The sequence below is a fragment of the Rhineura floridana genome, chromosome 2 (genome assembly GCF_030035675.1).
Source record: "Rhineura floridana isolate rRhiFlo1 chromosome 2, rRhiFlo1.hap2, whole genome shotgun sequence".
Classification (NCBI taxonomy): Eukaryota; Metazoa; Chordata; class Lepidosauria; order Squamata; family Rhineuridae; genus Rhineura; species Rhineura floridana.
The window spans coordinates 12,408,828-12,424,854 of record NC_084481.1 but is presented as its reverse complement, the minus strand read 5'-3'; the positions used below and the strand labels follow the sequence as shown (position 1 = coordinate 12,424,854).

General features: G+C 43.9%; 1 protein-coding gene across 3 annotated transcripts in view; it reads right to left on the bottom strand.

Moving 5' to 3' along the window:
* Positions 1–359: 359 nt before the first annotated feature.
* The window catches only part of CCNYL1 (cyclin Y like 1), a 35,556-nt gene continuing 19,888 nt past the window's right edge, over positions 360–16,027 (bottom strand). The window contains exons 6-10 of one of the 3 annotated variants that reach the window (XM_061607810.1): positions 14,625–14,676; positions 13,843–13,962; positions 12,122–12,288; positions 2,931–3,093; positions 360–2,002 (exon numbers count right to left, since the gene is read on the bottom strand). In XM_061607810.1, the coding sequence (XP_061463794.1) occupies positions 1,886–2,002; positions 2,931–3,093; positions 12,122–12,288; positions 13,843–13,962; positions 14,625–14,676 (619 nt within the window). In that variant the 3' untranslated portion in view covers positions 360–1,885. Of the gene's footprint in view, positions 2,003–2,062; positions 2,796–2,930; positions 3,094–11,548; positions 11,661–12,121; positions 12,289–13,842; positions 13,963–14,624; positions 14,677–16,027 lie in introns of those variants that run through there. The other 2 variants (XM_061607811.1, XM_061607812.1) reach the window with 2 other exon arrangements.

Sequence of the window (16,027 nt, the reverse complement as noted above, 5' to 3'; positions counted from 1 at the left end):
CCAGCCTTTTAATGTTTAGATCCAATTATTTTCATTGCTTTATGCAGAGGCTGCTGGTGCTATTAATCTGGTACCCATGTATTGTTTAATTAGCATAAGCTGCTCTGAAAGTCTTCAGGACTGAAGATCAGGGCAGAAAACCATTGTAAACAAACCAACATTAAATATATTGGGTGCAATATAGTAGGCACTGCTGCATTCTATTTCAGTGGAGCTTGTTTAGGGCTCTTCTACATTTCTGCCTGATAAGAATGATGTACAGAAACAATGCTTGCTGGGATATGCCGGTTTTGGAGTCCACTCTATAATTTTATCCAAATGATTGGGACAGAGACAAAGCACACTAACTCCACTGCATCTTAATTAAAATAGAGTTTATTATGAGCTTCTCTTTGAATACAAACATGAGAAAGGAAAGCCACCTGAAGATGTAGCATTTGTTTCAAAATTGAATTGTGATGGATACCTGAAGCCACAGACTCTGTAGAATGCTTGCCTGGAGCTGGTATATTAAAATACTGCATGAGTGCCACTGAACACTCGAGAAGCAAGTTGGGCTCAATATTAAATAATATCAAGGAACCAAACTGGAAGAGGGATTGCACAAAAATATGGAGTTTTTTAAAGTATAAACTGTTTAGATCTTTTGACCTGGAACTATGAAGGTTTGTAATCCAGGATGCTTCCTATTCTTAGGAGTGAGAAACTTGATTTATCTCAAATTCCCTTCTGGAAGAGCAAACTTAATTTACAGAAAAAGCCAAAATCCAGACGTTCACTTCCAGAGCAAGGAACGGTGCATACTAGGCTTTAAAATAAAAAAGTTTTTTAAAAAAGCAATTATATGAACTGAAAATCATCATATTGCCCCCATTAACAAGTCCAGGACTTTCAAAATAGTTTTCCATTGTGAATTTAAAGCTTTTTAGAAGCTTGGAACGAAAGCAGGCCTTGCTCCATATCCATTATTTGTAGTGGAAGAGTTTAGCAGAGCAGCCCTATTGTCTGTTCATCGTCAAGTCAGTACATTTGTCCAGGCTAAGCTTTCAATGCAGCTCTATTCAGCTCTTCCAGCAAAAAAAAGTATTACGCGGACTGCATCTCTCCCAGGGCTCAACTAGAAATATAAGAATGTGAGAAGCACCATAGTTGACAAGAAATGGACCCCAACCAACTGGTTTTCAAATCAGTGAACACAGAATACCATTTCTCTGATCCTATCCCAAACGTTTACAGTTCCTTGACAATCTCAAGTGGAGAGTTTGCACTGACACCGTTAGCACAGCTTGCCACTCAGCAGCTCCTTGGTCTTTTAAGTGAACACCAGTGTAGCAATCAACATTCTTGTTAGTAAACATGCGGTGGGTGAAAAAGAACCCTTCACTTGCTAGTGCTGCAGGGTTAGCCCCAGAGCGGCTTCATACGACGTTAAAATTTAACACTGAATGGCAACTGCAGCCAGGTCCTGGATGACTGAGGGGAATATAATGTTGTGGCTAGCATCGTGTTAATGTTCGAATTCTAAAATTTAAAACTAGTCATTATTAAAAACTTACATAGTTCACAGCTATAGGCCTACACAGTAAGCAAACATCTGTGGATTGGGGGGGGGGCAATGAGGAGAAAGGGAGAAAAAAGGCTCTTTAAAAAGTTTTTGCACCTCTGGATTTTTAAAGGAGTGTGCCCATTTGAAAAAGGTCCCATCTTCTCCCCCCTCCACCCCTGGAATCATGCTCCTCTGGCTCTGGGCTTCCTTGGCTTGATTTGCTCACCCTGTCCTCTGGCTGGAAGACACCATCACTGCCGACTTGTGAGCTTGGAGTGGAGAAGGTATCCCCGGTCCATAGGAATGCTGGTACAACATTGTCACAGCGTTCCATCTTGCTCAAGAGAGGATGGCATTAGAACGGCGAATGCCAACTAAGTTATCAGCACTGAATGATCGTCTCATAGCAGCTTTTGACAAATCTTTATATTTGCCCTCACACAGCCTGGAGATAGCCTAGAAAACACATTCAAACCAGACATATGAGTTCAGCATAATCAGAACCAGAAACCTAAGATGTGCTGTAATCAACACCAATTTAACTGTATACTTCTCAACTTTACTAATTCAGAAATAGCCAATTTTAAGGAAAAAAACCCTATGTGGCTGACTTTGGTCCTTACAGTTCATGCATTTCTTCCCAGGCTGGAATCATATTTTTACCCACAATAAATGAAGCAGCTAAGAGAGGGAGAGCATGCATGCCCAGCATCAGGAATAACTATAAGGAAAACTGAAGTTCTCCCAGGTGGCTGACCCCTTCTTCTTGGAGGCTCAAAGCCAAGTCACCTTCTGGAAGCAGGTAACCCAGTTTACCAAGACTGCAACCCTGTGCCCACTTACCTGGGAATAAGCCCTACTGAACTCAGTAGAACTTACTTCAGAGCAGACATGTATAGTATGACTGCACTGTAATCGTGTCAAAAACTCTTTAAGACACAACAGAAGTTCATCATATGGCTGTGCCATATGGAATCTGGGGGAGGATGTGAGTTAAGGTAATTCACATATTTTCTTCCACAATTTACTAAAGTGAAGTGATCAAGAACACACTCTACCATCTTTTCTTCAGACTGGAGGAATTGCAGCCTCAAAGACTGTATGTAGTCAATGCACAGAATACCCAACTAGCCAGTGTTTGTCAGCATGCAAAGTCACAATTGTCTTTATTTATACTGCCTTGTTTCTAGACCATTCCATTCTTCTTTCCTCTTCTCCTCAAAAAGGATGATCTTTACAGCAAGGATTTCTGTAATTAAGAGTTTAAACCACCCAATAAAACAAAACCAAAAAGCTTTGCAAGCCACACCAATGTGATTGGGTAGCAACAGAAGCTGCTGTTACGCACGCAAAATACTCAGCACACCAAGTCTCAAACCATTACCTCCAGTTTTTGGGCTCGCTCTTTACTAAGGGGCTCCAGCAGAAAGCTCAGGTTGTTGTCATCTGCTAAGGAGCGAAGGTCAAAGTAGTATTTGGCGTAAACACTGGCAGGAACATTGATATTGAACTGCAGCAGCTCCAAGAAGTGTCTTTCCATTTCATTCCTGGAGTAAAAGAAGAGGGGTTGACAGAAACACACAAAATAAAGGTTCTGAATATTATTCAGAGTCAAAAGCAACACACACACTTTGGAAAATGAATGCTGATTGCAGCCAAAGCATTTTTTTAAAAGGGATAAAATGATTGTGTTAATGTTAGAGGCAAGACACAATTTGAATTCTAGGACCTCTGGCTTGGGGGAAAAGGTTATGTTCTGTCTTGCACTCACTTTGGTGACTTAGAAAGGCTGTTCTTTAGAGTTCCATTAGCACAGCTGTACACAATTCATACTTCATTCTCATTCTTACAAGACCCTGTGCTATAGTTATCAGATGAAAAGAATGATGTGTGCTGTTGATTAGCTCTGAAGAACTTGCAGACATTTTCACCAGGTTGATAACAGGAAGGGGGTTTGTTGAAGTAGAGGCGGGCCAACAAAAGAAGTAGGCATATCACCACGGCAACAAATGGATCTCTGAAGAGCTGCTGCTATTATCTAGGAGTAAAAAGCCTCTTGAGGCAACATGGATTCATCTCTAGCAATAAATAAATAAGCAAGCAAGCAGCATTAGGTAGACGAAGGAGTTCTTTGCCCCTGAGACTCCTGCGAGGATACTGTATCAGCACAAGGTGGGAGGAGGAATTCTCTTAAGGCTCCCTTCAACATTATTTTACTGATATCTATCTTATGGATTCAGGTGTAGGACAGCACCTCTTCAGAACGGTAAGAAGAGTCCTCAGAAAAACCCAGAAGCTGTAGCAGGTCTCAAAAGTAACAGTTTGTTCACATTTCAAACAGAATAAGATGGGTTAGTAAATAGCAACATCTGAATCAGTCCTTGTGGCCTCAAACTCTGGACACCACTGTATGAAAAGACACTTTTCCACTTTTGGTCAAATAAACATTTCCAATCTGCGGTATGCAATATTTATTTGAATCTGTATACCATTTTTCCTAATGCAAAAGCAGTGAGTGAGTGAGTGAGTGAGTGAGTGAGTGAGTGAGAGAGAGAGAGAGAGAGAGAGAGAGAGAGAGAGAGAGAGAGAGAGAGAGCATAGTTTTCCACTACAATACATTTATATTTAGAATACAGTAAAGCAGTAAGACCCCAATAGCACACTAAAATCATTTGCTCATCTCCTATTAAAATATAAAACTATTTCTCAATCCAAATCAGCACAATCACTAGTACAGGTAGCAATGTGTTCAAACTGGAACACATGAAATGTCAAACTTAAGAAGGGCCACTTTTCACATGACTGGCATTTCAAAACCCTGTGCCTAAAGTGCCTGCTGCTGCATAAGAAACCAGAAGGAAGCACTGAATTTGCTTGTAATTCTGCACACACAGCGTGTAATGAAATATGCTTGTGCCTGCAGAGGTTCAAGACGTGGTGGGAAACACAAGGCACAGCAGTGGGAGAAAAGATATGGATGGGAAGAAATGAGGCAGAACATGATTTTTAAAAAAATATTTAACAAAATTTATACCTAGCTTGAATGTAAAGACCTCTAAGCACTTTACAAAAAAAACTATACATCTATATGCACATCCCAGTGACAACAGTTGCCATCTTACGTGATTACTGCCTGCCCAGCCAGTCCATATTTACAACAATGTATAGGATGAACTGTATATTCAAACTGAGCAGTGTCAAGCAGATCTGCAAAATAAACACCCCAGTTTATTCTGAGCAAAGCAAAAGCAGACAACAGAGCTTGGGAGGTGCGTAATTAACAATTGCAGGCTGGGGTTTATAGCAAGATTTCGATTTCTTGCAAACCCTTCCTTAGAAGGATTTGCACGGGGGTGAGGAATGAGGAGATCATTCTTTTTTTATATTGGCAGTTTACTTGAAGAGACAGAAAACAAAGAGGAATCCACCGTCTAGATGGCTTGTCTCTATGAGAATAGGACCTTTGTGTGGTTTGTTTCTAGCAGGACGGCCAGGAGTCCCATTAAGCCCAGGGCCAGAATTAATTTCCTGCTCATATGGTTATAAAGCTTATAGAAATGTAAATCAGATAATGTTTTGATGATCAGCTGATCAGGGCTTCATTTATCCCTTTTGTACAGACCTTGCTAATACATTTTAATTGTGTAAAAATTACAATACTTTCCCAGATTAGCAAGACTTTTAATAGGGGTTTAGAACCTAGGAAAAAAGCAAAAAAGGCCTCGTGTTTGCGTTGCTTTATTTACTATTGCATGTAGCCCAAGAATGAACAGCATGCCCCCTCTTTTATGCTCACTGTAATCTACAGGATTAGCAGCTGTATGGTTAGAGGTTTTCCTCACTCTTATTAAAGACACTGCATTAAAGCAGCTATTTATATGGCAAAGGGTTTAAACAAATGACATTTTCCTTTTTCCTCATTTCAGATTTCTTGTTACAGTTAGATGTGCAGTGCAAGGAAAATTCTGATGCACTATTCTATAGGCCAGCTTATATCGTTCCCCTTCTCCAAACTAAAAGACAGATTTTTTTCAAAACTCCCTCACCCACCTATAGTACTTCTCTTCTTCGTTAAGCATCTTACCACAACTTAAAAGTCATGTTTCTCAATGCACTCTTTAGAGAAATGGCAAATTGCTGCAGCTGAGGAGCTCCTTCCTAGATGCTAACTCCAAATCTTGACACGAGCATTCACACGTAAACGGAAAAAGGAGTTTGAAAGCAGTAAGAATTTTTACTTTTGGAGTCGCTTCTGAAAATTCTGCACTGTCTAGATGTTCTATTTTTACAAGCTTGAGAATTAATTCCAGACATTGGCTGTGTTCAGCCATGCTACAAAGCTAAACCATGGTTTAACAAATAGCAAACAGAATTCTTCACATTTTTGCAGGAACTTTTATACAGAGCTCTATTAAAGTGAAATCCAAACAAGTTTGGATTTGTGTCTTTGTGCCCACAAAAAGCGTTAAATGAGCCAACACCATAATACCAGGCTGGGGTGAAATCACTCACTGTAACTTACAGCGCTCAGGTACGGTTGTTACACAAAGCTAGCCACCAGGAAGTCACATGTGTGCTGTTTGAAATCTGATTCGAATTCATGGAAAACATATTGCGAAGAAGTTTGCTTATCCAAATGTGAAAGATCAGAAAGTTGCTGTGACACGTCCCTCTAGTCAGTGGAGAGTGGAGCAGACAGGAACGGGATAACTCCTCCTGGAGGCAGAGTCAACACTAGAAAATAAGTTTAGTTGGTGGCTAACCAGAAGGGGGAGGGACCCTTCTCCCGGGCTCTCGTTTGTGACACAGCTGTAAAAAACCGAGTACTGCGTAGCCAGCCATTCCACCTACATGAACTAGAACATTGCAACTTGCACAGTGGATAGAATAAGAACAAACAAAAAATCATACTTAATACACTATCCAGGGGGTGAGCAACTGGCAGTTGTCTGAGGGTTCTTGGAGAGGTGCCCTCCCCACCTCACAGCCTAGATTTTGCTTCAGGGTGGGGCTGTCTGCTCCACTCTCCACTGACCAGAAGGACACTTCACAGTAAGTCCAGCTTTCCATTCTCAGCCAGCAGAGGAGTGGAGCAGGCAGGAATGGGATGAACCTGAGCAGTGACCCCCCCAATCCTCAGGTGGGAGCAAACCTAGGCCATCACCCTCTGAAGAATCCTTCTGCCTAAAGGCAGCTTCGGTGGAAGCGAACTCATCCACCTTGTAGTGCTTGACAAAGGTGGATGGGTGAGCCCCGGTGGCCGCTTTGCAGATTTCCTCCAGCAGGGCATCCTTGTGGAGTGCCGCCATGGTGGCAGCCCCCCTAACTGAGTGTGAAGCGATCCCTTGTGGGGGGGGTGTCCCCCTTTGACTTGATAGGCCTTGACCACGTAATCCCTCACCCAGCAGCTGATGGTGGACTTGGACACCTTCAAGCCCTGTACACCCTGTTTAAAGTAGGGCCTTGGACCTCCTGAACAGCTCTGTACAGTCCGGGTAGATGCGAAGTGCCCACCTGACATTTAGTTTGTGCCACTTCTTCTCTCTGCAATGGACTGGGTTGGGGCAGAAATTGGGTAGAGAGATGTCTTGTCCCCTGTGAAAGGGGAATTAACCTTGGGGGAAAACTGGGGTCAGGGTGAAGAACCACCTTGTCTGGGTGGAAAATGCACAGCTCCTCCCGGGTAGAAAGGGCCCCCAGTTCTCCCACCCTCCTAGCTGAGGTGATTGCCACAAGAAAAACTGTCTTGAGGGTGAGGTCCTTGATAGGTATGGAACATGCTGGTTTGAAAGATGTTGAGGGAGCTCTGAGGACTAATGAGAGATCCCAGGAGGGAACCCTGTGTTGCAATGGAGGTGACACCAGGGTTGCCCTTGGAGAAAACGCTTGACTCTAAGGTGAGAATAAATGGAATGCCCCCCCCCACCATTGGGAACACACTGCCAAGGGCCGCCACCTGTCTCTTGAGTGTGTTGGGGGCCAGCCCTGGTCAAGACCATCCTGCACAAAGTCGAGAATGGTGTGGATAAGATATTCTGCAACAGGCAACTGCTTGTGTCTACACCACCTGTTGAACACCTTTCTATGAGTGGATGGCATGCGAGATGCCAGAATGGTGGAAGCAATCTCTCAGACAGCCCCTCTTCACTTAGCCACAGCTGGATCTGGGTGAAGGATGGGGCCTTGTGAGAGGAGATCCGGTCTGGTGGGAAGGCGCCATGGGGGGCTGGAGCTGAGGTCCACTAGATCAGAGAACCATGGTCTCTGTAGCCAGTGTGGAGCCACCACTGTCACCTGGGCCTGAAGAACTCTGATTCTGCAGAGCAGTCTGGACAGTAGAGGTAAAGGCGGGAAGGTGTAGAGGAGTCCCTGAGGCCAGGGGGCTGACAGGGCGTCTATGTCCTGGGCACGTGGATCCCAGCCGTGTGCCATGAACTGGTCCAGTTGGGCACTCACTGATGAGGTGAATAGGTCCACACATAGAAGCCTCCACTTCTGAGTAATCTCTAGGAACACATCCTGGTGAAGGGCCCACTCTCCCTGGTGGACTTGTTCCCGGCCCAACGAATTGGCTTGTGTGTCCAGGATCCCCTGCACGTGTATGGCCGATATGGATGCAGGTGTCTTTCTGCCCACTGGAACAGCAGGTTGGTCTCCTCCTGAACAGGGCCTGATTTTGTGCCTCCTTGTTCGCAGACATGCGCTTTCGCAGGGAAGTTGTCAATGCGTACAAGCACATGTGGCTGATGTATAAGAAGTAGGAACTCCTGGAGTGCTAATTGGATTGCTCTGAGCTCCAACCAGTTGATTGACTAGCACCGCTCCTGCACTAACCACTTCCCCTGTGCAATGATGGAGCAACAGGTCTCTCCCCAGCCACATAGACTTGTGTCTGTGGTGACTATCTTTTGGGGCTCTGAGGGGAAGGCCTTTCTCCATATGAGACCAATGCCCCCACCACTGGAGAGACTCCCACACATGCCTCGGGAGAGTGATGTGCCTGTTCTGGCGTTAGACGATCTGGTCCTGATGTGGCAGTAGCGGCCACTGCAGGGCTCGAGTGGAAGCGTGCCCACGGCTCTGAGTTTATAGCTGCTATCATGCACCCCTGCAGGCACTTGTGCAGCTGGCACAGAAGTTTGCCCATGCGCTTGGTGGACAGGAAGAGCTTGCTCTGAGCTGTGTCAATGACCACTCCCAGATGCTGAAGGTGCTGGGTGTGGATCAGATGGCTCTTGTCCCTGTTGATGATGAAGCTATGGTTCTCCAGACACTGGGTGGCCGTCTCGAGATCCTGTTGCGCCACTGTCGCTGAGGAAGCCCTCATCAATAGGTCATCCAGTTAAGGGTATACGTGTACTCCAGAATGTGAAGGTGCCACTAATGCTATCATTATTTTGGTGAACACCCATGGGGCCAAGGCAAGGCTCTGTATTGGTACTGATGGTGGCAGTACGCAAAGCAAAGAAAGTGTCTGTGCTGCTGGAGAATGGGGACATGCAGCTATACCTCTGTGAGATCTATAGATCCCAGGAAGTCTCCCAGCTGAATGGCTTCCGCAATGGACCTGAGTGTCTCCACCTTGAACTGCTTTGTCTGCAGGAAGCAGTTCATGAACTTTAAATCCAAGATGGTGTGGTGATCGCTATTGCGTTTGGGGACTGTAAAGAACACAGAGAATATTCCCGAGGACAGTTGATGCACTGACATGGGTTCTATGACACGTATCTCGAGAAGGTGAGAAATGGCACCCAGGGTTCTCTGCAGCTTCTTTGGCTGGCGCAATGGAGGAGCTGTCCATCATCCATCCTGCAGAATGGTGGCAAACTCTAGGGAGTAGTTGGACTGGATGGTGCTCAGTATCTACTTGTCTGAGGTGGAGGCTGCCTAGTCATGTGCAAAAAATTGAAGCATGCCCCCCACTTGGGCTGTCCTGGTGTCATGCTTGGCTTTGCTTGGCACTGGGCTTTTGATGAAGTTTGTCGCCTCTCCCCCGCCACACACACTGCAGGAAGGTGTGGAAAGGGTGTGCTGGAGGGAGAATTCCAGGAAGAGTTCCAGGACCCATGGAACTGCCAAATAATTCTGTAGGCAGTTGGATAGCCCTTGGGACGAAAGGAATGTGAAGTCTTCTTATGGGACTTGTCATCCTTCCTAGGAGCGGAAGGAAGAGCTTTCTTTCTATCCTTGGTCACCACTAGGTGGCGCTCTAGAGACTTGCCAAAGAGTTGACCACCTGTGTAAGGCAGAGCCCCTGCCTCCCTCACTATGGCCTTGCTAAGCCATAATAAAACTGACAAGGTGGAAGGGTTTTCTAAATAGTGAGATTTGGCACACTTTTTCCCTGCAGGAGACATGTGAGTTTCCTCTCCCCCCCCCCAGCTGAGTGGAAGGGAGCTAAGAAAGCGAAACTATTTCAGGCGGAAAGTCTCGCATGGTGCCTGCCACTGAAGTGAGGATGGCTAGGGGATTACTTAGCTGAGAAGTAGATTCTTCCCCACTCAGGGACCCGTCTTCCTCACCTGAGGCGCAAGATGGGCTGTCTCTCCCCCTGGGCATGGCTTAAATCCCACATGAAAACGGAGGAAAAACTGGAACTGGAGTGGGTGATTCCCCCCCCCCCAAGAAAAGCTTTACCTGAAAAAGGGCAGCAAGAAGGCAACCCGCTCCTCATGGAGGCCCATTCCTGAGGGGAGTCTCTAGCTCAATAAAAGCCCTGGATAGCAATCCCTGCTCTTCCTAGGCTCTGCAGTTGCAATGCTCCCGAAGGGCTTCCTTCTCCTTAGGACTGCAGAACAGCGTTATGACAAAAAGACAGCAGGGGAAGGCACGAGACAAATCCCAGCCTCTGCTGTGTCCCGGAGCCTCTTCAGAAAAACAATCCCTCTCTTCCTCCCTTGAATCTACCTAATTCACTGAGGGTGGAGAGTGAAAGGAGAGAGAGGCAGAAGTCTGTGTGTTGTAACTGCAGGTAATGAAGATACTCTCTGAGAAAACACCAACTAAATTGTTCCTGAATCCCTTTTGGAGACTCAGGAGGAATAGGCTGACTCCATTACTCGCTGAGTCAAAAAACTGGAGACTGGGAGAAAGTTCTCTCCCTCTTCTGGCTGGTCACCAACTAAGCTTTTTTCCTAGAGTTGACCCTGCCTCCAAGAGGAGTTAACCCATTCCTGTCTGCTCTACTCCTCCGCTGACTGAGAAGCAGGTTTGAGGTAGTAAAGAGCTTTAGCTTCAATTACTTCTTACAGCACAGCAGTCATGGACAGTTTGCTGGAAGCATGGCAACAACCATAGAGTAAGGGTGGCAGGGTGGGGTGTAAGGCAGACTGGATGATATTTGCAAGAGGCATTTATTGAAAAGCAAAGACCCATCTTCTGGAAGTGGCAGCTTCCTCTTAAGATATTTTGTCACAGCATGTGACAAGGTACACCTGGCGCCAACACTGTTACCTTTTCGGTGCCAGGTCAAGACTTTCCTCTTCTCCCAGGCATTTTAGCATGTGTTTTAAATGGTTTTTATATTGTTTTAAATTTTAAAATTGTGTTTTAAATTGTTTTTAAAATATGTGCTTTAAATTGTATATTTGTTTTAATGTTTATATTGCTGTAAACCGCCCAGAGAGCTTTGGCTATGGGGCGGTATACAAGTGCAATCAATCAATCAATCAATCAATGTGATGTGAGGTGTATTAGTGTGTGAATCTGAATGGAGAGGCAGCAACATATGTATAAGGCTATTTGTACCGGAGACCTACTCCAGATGAGTCACCATGACTACTCAATGTAGGGATTTTGCCTTTGTGCTTTTCAACCAGATTGTCAGACTTTTGTTGTAGTGAACTTGCAGTAGATCTTGTTACCTTTCAGAAATCCCTCCCTTTTCACCTTTATAAAGCAATTAAACACCCCTATGCTCGGTGTGGTAAATCTACTGCTTTCCCCTGTAAACAGAGATGAGTCAAATGTTTAAAATATGATTGTTGTATTACATTTAAGTACCTCGAATGCCAACTGGTGAAGGCACACAAACGGAGACTTAAGATTGTTTACAAGGGTGGAGATGGAGAATGGGGAGACATGAAGTGATTGGGTGGTGGAACAGATCCAGGCTCTGGAAGTAAGAGAGAGTTTTATGAAGTTTGTGGGATGCCCAAGGATTTCTTTAAAAAAAAAATAAGGAAATGCTATTGAGCGCTTGTGATAAAAGATGGACGGGGAAATTTCCAAAGCAAAAATGACAACATAACCAATACCATTGCTTTGCCATTGATAAGGATAAACAGACTGCTAAAAATGTCACACATGCCAACAATTTCAGTGTGCATTGCTGATACTGGGAGCACCAGCCCTGGTCTATAGAACAGATAACGTATGAGCACAAATGCACACCATTAGAGAAAGACTGTGTTAGCGATGTACAGTGAAATATTCGAAAATGCTTTCAGAGGGCAAGACACATTGAATGGAAAGCCAGAAACATACTAAATGTATCGTGGAGAGTAAAGGTGTATTTTCAAACACAATCTAGGTTAAGACACAGATGAACAAATTTTACTAATCTTTGCAACTTACATGTCTTCCACTGTAATATCCTTCAGTATTTGGCAGTAATCCACATTCCACACAGCCTGATCATCCCACACCTTAGAAGCTAGCAGGATAGCACCTAGAACTATTCTCTTCCAGTTACTTGGGCAGATGTCAATCTCTGCATAGGTTAAAAGCCTTTCCAAGTAAACCTACAGAGGAAGAAAACCATTCTTAAGATTTCTATGTCTCAAGAATTCTATTTGGATGTTCTTCGCTCCAATGTTGAACACCATGGATATGAGGAATGAGGCTGCATTGAATAGCCCCTCGCCCCTGACAATGCACATGTCTCCCGACTTCTGTGCATACAGCATCAACATCTGTAACAGGCCCTTCACACCTACAGTTGTAGGCATGAAGGCTTCCCCAGAATATGCAACCCTGTAGGGCTATATGTGTAAAGGCCCCGTTGCTACAGACACACAACAGTAGGGGTGGGGCTTCCTGCCACGGTCCTGCTCCTTGCTCCCAGGTTGTTCAACATGAGAGCAAAGAAGACCTGAACATAACACATACACAGCAAAAGTTTTAGTCTGGTTTCTTCCAACTTCTTTCATCTTCATCACCAGAAGTGTTTTTGTTTTAAAGCAGACCAAACACAATCCACACACTATGAAGACCTGGACACTGTAAAGTGAAGATAAATAAACAAGGTGCCGTGTGTGGTTTAAAGATTTATATTTATCGTAACCGAGCCTAGTCAAAACTACTCAACATCACCATCAACTTCATTACTGATATTTACCTATAGATTTTCTTCCCCAGTTTAAAATGAAGTTCCCTCGCTAAAAGGCACTAGAATAGCCAAACTGTTGCATCTTCATCTTCAATAACATGTACAGAAGGGGAAAGATGAACTCTCAACTGACTGAAAACTTTTAACTCTTTTCTGTGGATAAACAGTGCCAACTAGTGGCAGAAGTACTTTGTAATGTTTCAGATAATAAATTTCTTAAAGGTGGTTTCCTATACATCATGATATGCTTTCAGACCAATTCCCATGGAAGCACACAAATATGAAATGTTGTCAGGAATCGTTTTGATGCAGAAAAGCATTGTGAGCAGGATATTCAAGTTCTGACAACTCTAGTTTATAAAACATTCCAGAAAATTGTGTGGAATTTTCCACCTGTAGGCCTTCACAGGAACCATTACACAAACACTGCAGTGGAATCAAAGCTTACACTGAAAGAGAGCCTTAATTCCCAGCAATGACAGACTTACTGGCTCCAAGGCATCTACCTATGTGAACAACTATTCCAACATCAGAAGATGCAGCCCAATGGATTTATCTTCTATTGCTGCAGCAGAAGAAAACTGAGGGAATGGGGGAAACATGTTCACTTGTTATTGGACTCCAACACCCATCAGCATGTTCAATGGTCAGGGACAAAGAGAGCCGCAATCCATTAACATCTGAAAGACAACAAGTCCTCCACCCCATAATGGATTGGTGTGACCGTTCTTGAACTGGCAGCTCAGGGGTAAACTTCATGAAACTGCGACAATCAATCTATACCACATCCTGTCAGCTGCAAGCTAAGAATGACTTGATGCATCAGTGGTACCAGAGGAACGAGAGTAATTGGCCAAACAGTCATTAGGTGTTATCTATTTACTACTATCTAGTACGTGAAGTTCAGGTTGCACAAAACTTTATTTTTTATTAAAATGGAAGGTGGCAGTATTTCAGCAAGTCTTACCAATGTCACTATTGCACATTCGGCCGTCAGTTGCGCTGCGCTAAAAAGGGTACGGACAAAGCGATAAATGTGCTTGTGATCAGGATCATGCTTATAGTAGTCATCTGGAATCTCTTCACGCTGAAAGAACATAATTCAGAAGCTCTTTAAAAGCTCAGTTGAACATAGCAGGACTTCAGCAAGCATGCCCAGGATCATGTTATTAGTACTGTGAAAGTATCCTGCATGAACAGATTAATGAGTTACACGCAAAGGCTGGGATGCAAATGACTAAGTGCACACAACTTTGTAAAGCCCTCTTTCTACTGGAGCCCCCACCTGCTCTGAAAAATAAGGGGCACATTCCAGGGCTCAGAAGGGGCAAATTGACTCATGGGTATGGGTAAACATTTTTCATGAATATCCCTCTTTAGATTCCAGCTCAACTCTATAGAAGCATAGCACAATCCTTCCAACATGATGAAATCCTATACCAGCAGCCTTCTACGAGACACACATAGCCAGAATTAAGCATGGAACCAAACAATCAAGGATGGCACTCTGCAGTAGCAATTTTGAAAGCCTAGGAAGCCAAAAAGCAATCTAGTTATATATAGACTGAAATGCTTCTTTGCATACCAGGAAGACAAAAGCTGAGAATCAAGAAACTTGTCTTTATTTTTCCTTCAAACTTGGCTTTCCTTATAAGCAAGCTGAAATAGATAAGCATCCATTTCCAAGAATAAAACCTAATTGGTCATGCTCAAGCAATCAAATTAAACTAGGATAACAATAAAAGTTACCGTGAGTGGATGAGATTTCTCATCAAAAATGTCCAGTGATCTATCTGAATCCCTGCAACACAGGAGGATGTACGTTATTGATCAGAGCTTTTCTCAAGATAAGCATCCACATTCCATTGAGAAGCATCTTAATCACAAGCTGAGGAGGTCTAGCCTTGTAATTGGTCATATGCCAATACCCTGCTCCCTATCTCCTTACCCCACTCTCTTCCCCACCTGTGTTGTGCAGTTCTAAATATTTAACACAAAAATGTCATAAAACTATGATAAATTTTAAAAAGCAGTATTTCAATTTGCTTTGCAGTTTTTGGAAATCTAAGAAACTGTCATTGGTGCCACAAAAGATTCATTTCTCAAAACAAAATCTGGCAATTCTCAAAGCTGTCCCCTAAAACAGGTGAAACACCTACGCCCAAAACAACAAACACAGATGAAACAGCCCTTGACCAATAACCTGCCTCCAAGCCAAAACCCCTTCAATTTAAAGATAAAAAATTGGAAGTGGCAGGGGCTAAAAGTCTTATTGTGCCCATGGGCACCATGTTGGGACCCAAGGAATAAAGGTTTGTTTATTTAATACTTTTATATATCATCTTTCATACAAAGCAAGGTTGAACACTGCTCATATTTTGCATGTTTTAATTTTGATACTGGTATTTGAGGCTTTTAAATAGCCACTTGCCTGTCGAACTAACCAGTATCTCCAGTAGACAAGACAGGGGAACTTTTGTAAACTGTAAGAATTTGGGATTCCCTCCCCATCTTTCTCAAGACTACAACAGATGACACAAATGACCAACCAAGTGCAGCTAAACTAGTAAATATTTTTGTGGGTTCATAACTTTTGTAGACCCATTTTCAAGACCGAGATATTTAACTTGAGCCAAATTTGGAGTTTTAGCAAGCCCTTGCATAGAGGCACAACAAGAGGTCTGGGCAAGTGAACAATATCATGCGTGATATGGTCAGAAGTCCAGGGACTGGATCCAGCTTAGCATGAGTAGAAGGTTGCTTGTGCAACACAGCTTTCCCATTACTCTCTCCCCCCCCCGCCCAAATGGGGTGGGATGTGGTGCAAGGGGTTTCAGTGAGGGGGGGAAGGATAGGTGGAAATTGGGCAAGGACACCTTGTATGAGTGGACTTTGGCTCAACTACTCTGGTTACAATCCAGGGTACAATCCAGGGTACCATATGGGGAACAGACATACAATCCCCTTGCAGACACATTTTTAAGCTTATACAATGTGCATAAATTACAAGGGATGCAAAACCTCACAAAAGGCAGTACACAGCCTGAGATATGACTAGTACTGTGGCTCTTGTGTTTAAAGAGACTCCCATCATCCCCAGAGAGCTATATTTAACATGAATCTCCTGCACTGGAGTAGCTCATCATCATCCA